The 11,077-nt window shown below is 45.9% G+C and overlaps 1 protein-coding gene across 1 annotated transcript; it reads left to right on the plus strand.

Annotated features, from left to right (window-relative positions):
- Positions 1 to 6,323: 6,323 nt before the first annotated feature.
- Positions 6,324 to 7,336, plus strand: LOC115643728 (olfactory receptor 51G2-like). The gene has a single exon (XM_030547725.1). It carries the CDS (start codon positions 6,324 to 6,326, stop codon positions 7,272 to 7,274), a length of 951 nt encoding a protein of 316 aa, XP_030403585.1. The 3' UTR covers positions 7,275 to 7,336.
- Positions 7,337 to 11,077: the final 3,741 nt, after the last annotated feature.

The following is an 11,077-nucleotide window of genomic DNA, read 5'->3' on the forward strand; positions in this document are numbered from 1 at the left end:
CCTGAACTCTTCCCAACACCTCTTAGTGATAAGACCTGTCATTAGCACAATCCCCTTTGACGAGGGAGTTCTGGGCCCCTCCTGCAGCTCAGCAGTAAGAGGGGGCATCAGGATGTTCTCTCAGAGAGTGAAGGATCTGGAGAGCAGTGCCTGGCCCAACACAACTCTGCTGCGATGCCCCTCGGGCTGATCCTGACCCCCACCCTCTCCATGAGCAATGAGAGACGCTCTAGCGCTGGAGATAGACCTCAAATCCTGCCTCCCAATTTCCATCATCACAAAGTTTGCGTTCGCTGGAGCTGGGTGGTTTTTTGGGCGTCCAATAGGGTGTTAGCAGCAAGCACTTGGAGCTGGGTTTGGATCACTCCCCTTTCTATTAAGAGTGTGCATGGCTTTGATTTCTGGGTGTGTGCATGTGTCATGCCTGAATAATGGTAGAGAACATATGAGCTGTGCATGAGGATCCAGTGACTCTTTGACTTATGTCCGGCTGTCTGTGGCATAACCTGGTTCCTTACAGCATGGGACTCTGTAGCCCGGTACATCTCTGTCACTGTAAAAGCAGCAAAGAATCCTATGGCACCTTATAGACTAACAGACATTTTGGAGCATGAGCTTTCATGGGTGAATACTCACTTCGTCAGATGCATGTAGTGGAAATTTCCAGAGGCAGGTATATATATGCAGGCAAGCTAGAGATAATGAGGTTAGTTCAATCAGGGAGGATGAGGCCCTGTTCTAGCAGTTGAGGTTTGAAAACCAAGGGAGGAGAAACTGGTTTTGTAGTTGGTAAGACATTCACAGTCTTTGTTTAATCCTGAGCTGATGGTGTCAAATTTGCAGATGAACTGAAGCTCTGTCGCTGTGCGATGAGAAATATCCACTAACTAAACCTCAGTGCCGGCCTTCTGTGGGTGCTCTGCTTGAGATACGGCTAGCAGTGCCAGCAACTGGGATTTTATTGGGATTCTCACATTATCTCCTCTCTTCTTAGAGCCCCAACTTCTGGAATCTAAACACTGTGCAGGAATCTCAGCTTTCAGTTTTCCAAAGATTTTTTTTTAAATGAGTTGCTAGAAACCCTGAATCAATTGCACCCCAAAAGGCTGAGAAACCAAAGACATATGAAAACAAACCCCACATTAGTGTATTTTAAATCTCATTATTTTTAATACAATCTCATTATTTTTAGGGGTGTGACTCATACTAGTTGAATGGGGCTTGATGATACTGCGTACTCAGTTCAAAAGATCTGAACAGCAAGCAGCAAAATACACAACAATTAACAGGATTTTTTATAAAGTACATCAAAAGCAGCAACCTGCCAAACAATCAATAGGGCCACTGGGACAATTGAGGTGGTAAAAGAGCAGTCAAGGAAGATGAGGCTGCTGCCAACAGGCTAAATGAATTCTTTGCATTGCTCTTCACTTTAGAGAATGTGAGGGAGATTTCCAGCCCTGAGCCATTCTTCTTAGGTGATTCATCAGGGCCTCAGATATATGGAGAAGATATACATATAAGGTGAGTTGGTGGCTTTGCAGGAAATATGCGGTAAGTGGGAGGGGGGTGTGGGGTGAAAAGAGGGGGTGAGGAGAATTTGGGATGTGCAGGGCTGTGGTGACCAGAGAAAGAGGCGACTTTCCCCAGCTCCAGAGCTGCAGTTGCCGGGGAGAGATGGCCCTCCCTCCCAGCTTCAGTTCAGGGGCTGCTGCAGTGGAAGAGCGAGGGCACATCCACTGCATTAGAAAGGTAACACTACTGATATTAAAATATGAGTTGTGTGCTCTTATTTCTAGAACAATTTTTTTTTGTTATATAGAGTTTTTATCCAAATAACGGTCTCAAGTGGCAGTAGGGGAAGTTTCAGCTCATACTAGGATTAACTTGTTCACTAGGAGGGCGGTGAAGCACTGGAATGGGTTCCCTAGGGAGGTGGTGGAATCTCCTTCCTTAGAGGTTTTTAAGGTCAGACTTGACAAAGCCCTGGCTGAGGTGATTTAGTTGGGGATTAGCCCTGTTTTGAGCAGGGGGTTGGACTAGATACCTCCTGAGGTCCTTTCCAACCCTCATGTTCTATGATTCTATGATTAGCTATTTGTGTCATCTGGTAGAGAGGCCCATTTAAATGACAGGTTTCATAACAATTTAGTAGTCCAGCAATTTGATATTTGAGTTCCTTCAGAACTCTTGAGTGAATATCATCTGGTTCTGGTGACTTTTACTGTTTAATTTGTCAGTTTGGACTGAAACCTCTGTGGCCAATTATGACTTTGGTGCAGTCTGGGAACCGGTTTAACTGATGAGCCCCCAACATTCAGCTGGGAAGGCCTCTCTCACGCTGCTCTGGGGGTGACACAGCCAGGCTCTCCAGGCCCATTATCATCAAGCACGACAGAAGGTGGTGCCACCCACCCAACTGACCTACCTGAGTGCTTTACTTAAGTCACTCACACACAAATAGGAGACAACAGCCAATTTACCTGCTCCCCAGCCTTGCATCCTTGCTGCAGAATAATCCCAGAATTATACAGTCTTGCACTGCACAGGTATCTGTACAATGCAAACTCATTAATAGGGGTCACTGTCCCCTCAATGAATCATAGAATCATAGTAGATAAGAATTGGAGGAGACCTCAGGAGGTCATCTAGAACCCCAACTAAATCATCCCAGCCAGGGTTTTGTCAAGATGAGCCTTAAAAACCTCTCAGGATGGAGATACCACCACCTCCCTAAGTAACCCATTCCAGTGCTTCACCACCCTCTTAGTGAAATAGTGTTTCCTAATATCCAACCTAGACCTCCCTCACTGCAACTTGAGACCATTGCTCCTTGTCCTGTCATCCGCCACCACTGAGGACAGCTTAGTTCCATCCTCTTTAGACCCCTCCTTCAGATAGTTCAAAGCTGCTATCAAATCTCCTCCCCCCCACACTCTTCTCTTCTGCATAGTAAATAAGCCCAGTCCCCTTAGCCTCTCCTCATAAGTTATGTGCCACAAACCCCTAATCATTTTCTTTGTCCTGCGCTAGACTCTCTCCAATTTCTCCACATCCTTTCTCTCGTGGGGAACCCAAAACTGAATGCAATAGTCCAGATGAGGCCTTACCAGTGATGAATAGAAGGATATAATCACTTTGATCTGCTGGCAATGCTCCTGCTAATGAAGCCAAATATGCTGTAACCTTCTTGGCAACAAGGGCCCACTGCTGACTCATATCCAGCTTCTCGTCCATTCTAAGGCCCAGGTTCTTTTCTGCAGAACTGTCGCTTAGCTAGTGGCTCCTCAGACTGTAGCAGTTAATGGGATTCTTCTGTCCTAAGTCCAGGACTCTGCAATTGTCCCTGTTGAATCTCATCAGATTTCTTTTGACCCACTCCTCCAATTTCTCTAGATCACTCTGGACCCTATCCCTACCCTTCAGTGTATCTACCTCTCCCCACTGCTTAGTATCATCCACAAGCTGCTGAGGGTCCAGTCCATCCCAGTGGGAGATAGATAGGCAAGAGCTTCAGTGCACCTTCACTGTATATGGAAAGGTAGAAACCTCCAAATCAGTCAATGGCTAAGGTATTGTGCACATCAGATTCTTTAACCAGCCTTCCCAGCTCTGTACATCCCTGTCCACCTTGTAAAACATCCATTCACCAGATCCTCCAGGCAGTGCCTACTGTGACAGGCCCTGGTAGCACATTTCTGATGAAACTGTGCTAGCCGGGAGCTGGAGTTGTGGAAGGACAGACATGGTGGGTGGGCCTAGCTACCAGTGCATCACTGAGATCTGTGCATCACTTTGGGAATCCCTGGCTCCTGGTTCCCCCTTTTCATTCCTCAGGGAGAAGGGAAGAGACCTCCACTCCTGGAATGATCTAAGAGAAATTTCTTTGTATGGAGCCTTGTGGAATCTCCCTTCCCTGGCTGTTCCCTGGGTTTGTAAGGCAGAAAAGAGGCTGCTGAGAACAATCTGCTCCTATATTATTATTATTCCTATTCCTATTGTTATTATTCTATTAGTCTATTTTATTTTATTTAAGCAAGATCAAACTGTGACATCATGACCGTTAGTGCTCGGCCACCCTCGAGATAGCCATGTGACTAATCAGAACCACAGGAACATTGATGAGAGGCCCAGATTCCAGGAATAGAACCTGCAGGAGGGCTTGGGGTTCAGCTCAGTTGAGTAGGATCACCAGGCAACCCCTGTTAATTGACATTCTAAAATTTGCATTGGCCATGATGGGGTTAAAGCTGGTACACACTAAGCCAAGCAGCTGAGATTCCCTGATGGCCAAGTGGCCCCCAAGGGAATGTGCAGACATGCTTCATAAAGACAGCTGCCTCCATGTCTGAACAGATACTGCCTGCTGCCTGTGCAACCTCACTGATGACTTCTTGTCCTTTTGGGTGAAAACCTCTGGTGTCAGCAGCTCCACATCTAGCAGGAATTGGGTACGTTGGCAGGTTTCACTATCTTTAAAATGCGAAGAGAAAGGGAAAGCCGGAAGGCTGTTTCCATTTGCAAATGTTCTGTGCTGCAGCAGAGGACTCAGCTGGGCTGTCGGGGTGACACAGTAACAGGGACTGGGGGCAGGCAGCTCTAGGGAGCTTGGGAACCCCTCCACTACATCTGCCCAGGGTCCATGGTCGGTTATTCAAGCTACACAGAAATCTGAGATTCAAAGCAAGATTGAAGTGCAAAAACCCTGATGCTCCAAGTCAGGATTTCTCAAGGGCTCCCATTTCTAGAAATACTTTAAGTTCTGGACCCGATCCTGTCAGAGGCTGAGAGATAAGAGACTCCACGGAATACAGTGACTAATTCCCAAATCACCTCAGGTTTATTTGCTTCTGGAAATTTAATCAGCAAATAATTTTCAAAGGTTTTATTCTCTGGCATGTTTGTGAATGCAGGAATTCGGAGTTGAGTTGCTCTGTTTCTCAACTGTCTAAGGGCTCCAGAATTTCTTCCCAGTAGAGACCCATCAGAGTTACAGGGCTACTGACATCTCTGCCCCCCTCTGGCCTCTGAGTTCCAGATGTCAGGTCTTGTATCCTGTCCTCTCCTGGGGTGGAATCTCATGATCCTCTCATCCTCCCACCCTGGGCTACAGCACACTATGTGTCAACTGTTGGTAGAGCAGATCCAAGACGGTTTGGTGCCCATGGTCCATCTCTCTTGGAGTCTGTGAGCAGTAGTGAGACGAGTGATCAGTTAGACTGCTGGAAACAAAATACTATTTATCTGAACAGCACAAAAAGAGATTAACATGGGAGAATAAGAGTTTTCAGTTAACAGTCTATACCATCTCTGACCATGAGGCCTCCAAATATGACGGGTACCCAGGCAGGCCAAAGACCATCAGACTTCCCCAGAGGTGTCTGTGTCTTTCAATCTGAGTTGCTTATCAGCAACAGTTGTCCCATTTCAGAACAGCATCCCAGCCCTGGCAAAATAAGTTGTGTAAAATGACTGTAGCTCAAAACAGGTTCTTCCCAGCCTGTATCTCTGGTATTCGGTCTTGAAATCCCATGTACTGCAAAGAGGCAGTGCCATAATTTGAACGCTCAGGAGTGGAGAAAATAGATAGATAGATAGATAGATAGATAGATAGATAGATAGATAGATAGATAGATATGAGGCACTGAAATTTGTTTATAAATAGCTTCAGTGTGGGACAGATAAAGACAATGACAGCTTTTACCATTCTCTTGCCATATGTTTACACACATCAAGATAAAATGGGCCACACTCAGAAGTGGAGGGCCAGAAAGGTTGTCTTTGTGAAGGTCACAACTGTAAAATCACACAGTGCTCAAGTAGGCTGTGGAATTCAAAGCCATAAGATATCAATGGGGACAAGAATTTAGCAATATTCAGAGAGGGACTGTAGGCATATATGGATTACCAGAATATTTAATTACTGTAGTGACGACTTTTTAAAGAAGTCTGTGAAGGGCTCAAAACCTTTCTGATTTACAGAACAAAATCTTGGGTCTCAGGGGCAGGGGAATTTTCCCTGGTAGCAGGTTATCTCATAGATGCCTATTGAAAAGCTTCTTCTACGTTCACGTGCAGCATCTGGTACTGGTCACTGGATACTGGGCTATATGGACTATAGGTCTGATCCAGCCTGGGATTGCCTATCCTCCTCTCGGTGTTGTAAATCCAAGACTATATTTTTGATGATCTGCCTTAAGCTCCTTGGTGTGTCTAGACTTGCACCGAGAGCAGAAAGGTGTCTTGTTAAATATCTAGTCTCTCGTCCTTTTTTTCTTTTCAGGAAGGAATGTTAAAAATTTCTTGGACCTGTCCAGTATATTATGTCAGCTGTCAATGACACCAAATTCAACTCTGCAGTGTTCCTGCTCACTGGGATACCTGGGCAGGAAGACGTCCATCTCTGGATCTCTGTCTCATTCTGCTTAGTGTATGTTATTTCAATAGTAGGAAACTCAGTCATTCTCTTCATTATAAAAACAGATGCAAGCCTCCATGAGCCCATGTACATTTTCCTTTCCATGTTGGCCATCACAGACCTTGGCATATTGATATCCACCATGCCGACGATACTGGGCATATATTTGTTTAATTCTCGGGAGATCAGCTTCGAAGCCTGTTTTGCTCAGCTGTTCTTCATCCACTCGCTTCAGTTAAATGAATCCTCCATGCTCTTGTTGATGGCCTTTGATCGCTTCGTCGCAATCTGTAACCCACTGAGATATACTTCCATCTTAACCGTGCAGACAATAGACAATATGGGACTGATAAGTGTGCTAAGAAGTTTGACTGTAATATTCCCAATCCCGTTTCTACTGAAAAGGTTCCGATACTGTCGAGCCAATGTCCTCTCCCATTCTTATTGCCTGCACGCGGAGGTCATGAAGATGGCTTGTTCTGATATCTCAGTGAACAGCATCTACGGCTTGTTTATTACATTCTTAACGGTGGGATTGGACTTGCTGCTCATCCTCCTTTCTTATGTGATGATCCTTAATACAGCATTGAGCATCGCATCCAATGCAGAGTGCCTCAGGGCCCTGAACACCTGCGTCTCCCACCTCTGCGCCGTCCTGCTCTTCTACACACCAATGATCGGCCTGTCTGTGATACACAGATTTGGAAAGGGATCATCTCCCTTGCTTCAAACTGTCCTGAGCTACATCTCCCTGCTGCTCCCACCTCTGATTAATCCAATCGTGTACAGCATGAAAAGCAGACACCTGCGTGCGGGGATAAGTAGGGCATTAGTCAAGTGCAGGGTCAGTTCATGAACCACCTGGAGTGCTGCTGTCATGGGAGATGATAAACACGGACCACCTATTCCATCCTGGATCCTTACATCCAAGACAACAAGAGCTATTGATCTCCACTCTGTAGAGCGAGGTTTAGACGGGGTCTAATATCTGGAGCAATGGAACGGGTCGGAGAGGGAGGACAGGGCACTGGGGGAAGGAGACCAAGGCAGGCATCAGCATTGACCGAGTGACTGTGTTCGTGGACAGCCAGAGGACCGGTGGAATGTTAGCCCAAAAATTGCCACATTGGTGACTGCTCCGAATTTAGAATTCCTGTGGATAGTCAATAAAGAGAAGGGACGTGGATGTTGTTTGTCATTACATCTGGCCTATCACTGTCCTGCCTGTGGTTAAATATCCACAAGTCATAAAAATGCTGACTGGCAGTCGTAGTCCTGGCCCTTCATGAGCCCTCTGGGCACTGTGTGATCCATGGAGGCTGCTCCAACTGTGGTCAGGGGCTTTTCATGGGGCACAGTCATGCACCCTTCCCCTAGGTCCTCAGGAAAGTGCTTATGTCTGAGTCACGTCAGAGACATGATTAACACAGGAACCCCAGGAGCAGGGCCGGCACCCGGCACCAGCGTAGCAAGAAGGTGCCTGAGATGGCAAATGAAGAGAGGTGACACGCCTGGCTCTTCAGCAGTGATTCAGCAGTGGGTCCCTCATTCCATCTCAGAGCGAAGGACCTGCTGCCGAATTGCCACTGATGCCGGCTTTTTTATCATTAATTAATTATTATTATTATTATTATTATTATTATTATTATTATTATTATTATTATTATTTTATTATTTGCTGCTTGGGGCGGCAAAAATGCTAGAGCCAGCCCTGCCCAGCAAGGGAACATCCACTGCATTAGAAAGATAACAATACTGATATTAAAATATGAGTTGTGAGCTCTTATTAGCAGAAAAAAAAATCAATAATAATTTTTTTACATAGGGTTTTTATCCAAGTAATGGTCCCAAGTGGCAGTGGGAGCGGTCTAGGTTGAATATTAGGAAACACTGTTTTAATGGGAGGGTGATGAAGCACTGGAATGGGTTCCCTAGGGAGGTGGTGGAATCTCCTTCCTTAGAGGTTTTTAAGGTCAGGCTGGGATGATGTAATGTTATGCTGGATGATTTAGTTGGCTTGAAATAGCCCTGGCTGAGATGATTTAGTTAGGGATGGGTCCCGCTTTTAGCAGGGGGTTGGACTAGATGACCTCCTCAGGTCCCTTCCAACCCCTATGTTCCAAGAGTCTATGATTAGCTAATTGTGTCATCTGATAAAGAGGCTCATTTAAATGATAGGTTTCACACCACATTCAGTAGTTCTGCAATTTGATATTTGAGTTCTTTCAGAACTCTTGAGTGAATATCATCTAGTCCTGGTGACTTTTACTGTTTAATTGATCAGTTTGGACTAAAATCTTTGTGGCCAGTTATGACCGAGAATGCAGTCTGGGATCCAGTTTAACTGATGAGCCCCAAACAATTCAGGTGGGCAGGCCGCTGCTCTGCGGGTGACACAGCCAGGCTCTCCAGGCCCTGTTATCACCCAGCATGACAGAAGGTGGTGCTACCCACCCAGCTGACCTATCTGAGTTCTTTACCTAAGTCACTCACATACAAACAGGAGACAATATCCAATGTACCAGCTCTCCTAACTTGCACCCTTGCTGCAGAATAATCCCAGAATTATACAGTCTTGTACTGCACAGGCATCTGTACAATGCAAACTCATTAATAGGGGTCACTGTCCCCTCAATGAATCATAGAATCATAGCAGATAAGAATTGGAGGAGACCTCAGGAGGTCATCTAGTCCTCTGCTCAAACAGGACCAACCCCAACTAAATCATCCCAGCCAGGGCTTTGTCAAGATGGGCCTTAAAAACCTCTAAGGATGGAGATTTCACCACCTCCCTAGGTAACCCATTCCAGTGCTTCACCACTCTCTTAGTGAAATCATGTTTCCTAATATCCAACCTAGACCTCCCCCACTGCAACTTGAGACCATTGCTCCTTGTCCTGTCATCCGCCACCACTGAGGACAGCTTAGTTCCATCCTTTTTAGACCCCCCCTTCAGAGTTCACAGCTGCTATCAAATCCCCTCCCCCCACACTCTTCTTTTCTGCAAACTAAATAAGCCCAGTCCCCTTAGCCCCCCCTATAAGTTATGTGCCACAGACCCCTAATCATTTTCTTCGTCCTGTGCTAGACTCTTTCCAGCTTTTCCGCATCCTTTCTGTAGTGAGGGGCCCAAAACTGAATCCAGTAATCCAGATGACACCTTACCAGCGATGAATAGAGGGGTAGAATCACTTTGATCTGCTGGCAATGCTCCCGCTAATGAAGCCCAATATGCTGTTAACCTCCTTGGCAACAAGGGCACACTGCTGACTCATCCATTCTAAGGCCCAGGTCCTTTTCTGCAGAACTGTCGCTTAGCTAGTGGGTCCTCAAACTGTAGCAGGTAATGGGATTCTTCTGTCCTAAGTGCAGGACTCTGCAATTGTCCCTGTTGAATCTCATCAGATTTCTTTTGGCCCAATCCTCCAATTTCTCTAGGTCACCCTGGACCCTATCCCTACCCTTCAGTGCATCTACCTCTCCCCACAGCTTAGTATCATCCACAAGCTTGCTGAGGGTGCAGTACACCCCAATGTGGGATAGATAGGCAAGAGCTTTTGTTTACCCAGCTGACATTTTGGATCTCCATGAGAAATTGGTGGCTTTTCATATTCTTCTCTCTTACAACATAAACAAAGGTTGCACTGAGTGAGTGTATGGCTTCACTCTGTATATGGAAAGCAGAAACCTCCCTACCGTCTATGGCTAAGGTATTGTGCAGATGAGATCCTCTAATCAGTTTTCCCATTTTTGTTCGTTCCCATCCACCTTGTAAAACATCCCTTTACCAGATCCTCCAGACAGTAACTACTGTGACAGGCCCTGGTAGCACATTTCTGATGAACCTGTGTTAGCCGGGAGATGGAAAGTATCTTATAGCGGTGCTAGAGGCACAGAGATTGTGGGTGAGTAGGTATAGCTACCAGTGGACCACTGAGATCTGTCCATAACTCTGGGGATCCTGGGTCTCCCTTTTCATTCCTCAGGGAGAAGGAAAGGGAACCCCCCTCCTGGAATGATCCAAGAAAAAAATCCTTATATGGAACTTTGTGGAATCTCCATTCCCTGGCTGTTCCCTGGGTTTATAATGCAGAAAAAAGGCTGCTGAGAAAAATATGGTCCTATATTATTATTATTATTATTATTATTATTATTTTGTTTCAATAAGATTAAAGCTGTGACATCATGACTGTTAGCACTCAGCCACCCTCGAGATAGCCATGTGACTAATCAGAACCACAAGAACATTGATGACAGGCCCGGTTTCCAGGATTAGAACCTGCACCAGGGCTTGGGGTTCAGCTCAGTTGAGTAGGATCACCAGGCATCCCCTGTTAATTGACATCCAAAAATTTGCATTGGCCATGATGGGGTTAAAGCTGGTGCACACTAAGCCAAGCAGCTGAGATTCCCTGATGGCCAAGTGGCCCCCAAGGGAATGTGCAGACATGCTTCCTAAAGATACCTGCCTCCGTGTCTGAAGAGATACTGTCTGCTGCCTGTGCAACATCACCGATGACTCCTTGTACTTTTGGGTGAAAACCTCTGGTATCAGCAGCTCCACATCTAGCAGGAATTGGGTACATTGGCAGGTTTTACTATCTTTAAAATGCAAAGAGAAGGGGAAAGCTGGAAAGTTGTTTCCATTTGCAAATGTTC

The sequence above is a fragment of the Gopherus evgoodei genome, unplaced genomic scaffold (assembly GCF_007399415.2).
Source record: "Gopherus evgoodei ecotype Sinaloan lineage unplaced genomic scaffold, rGopEvg1_v1.p scaffold_68_arrow_ctg1, whole genome shotgun sequence".
Taxonomy (NCBI): Eukaryota; Metazoa; Chordata; order Testudines; family Testudinidae; genus Gopherus; species Gopherus evgoodei.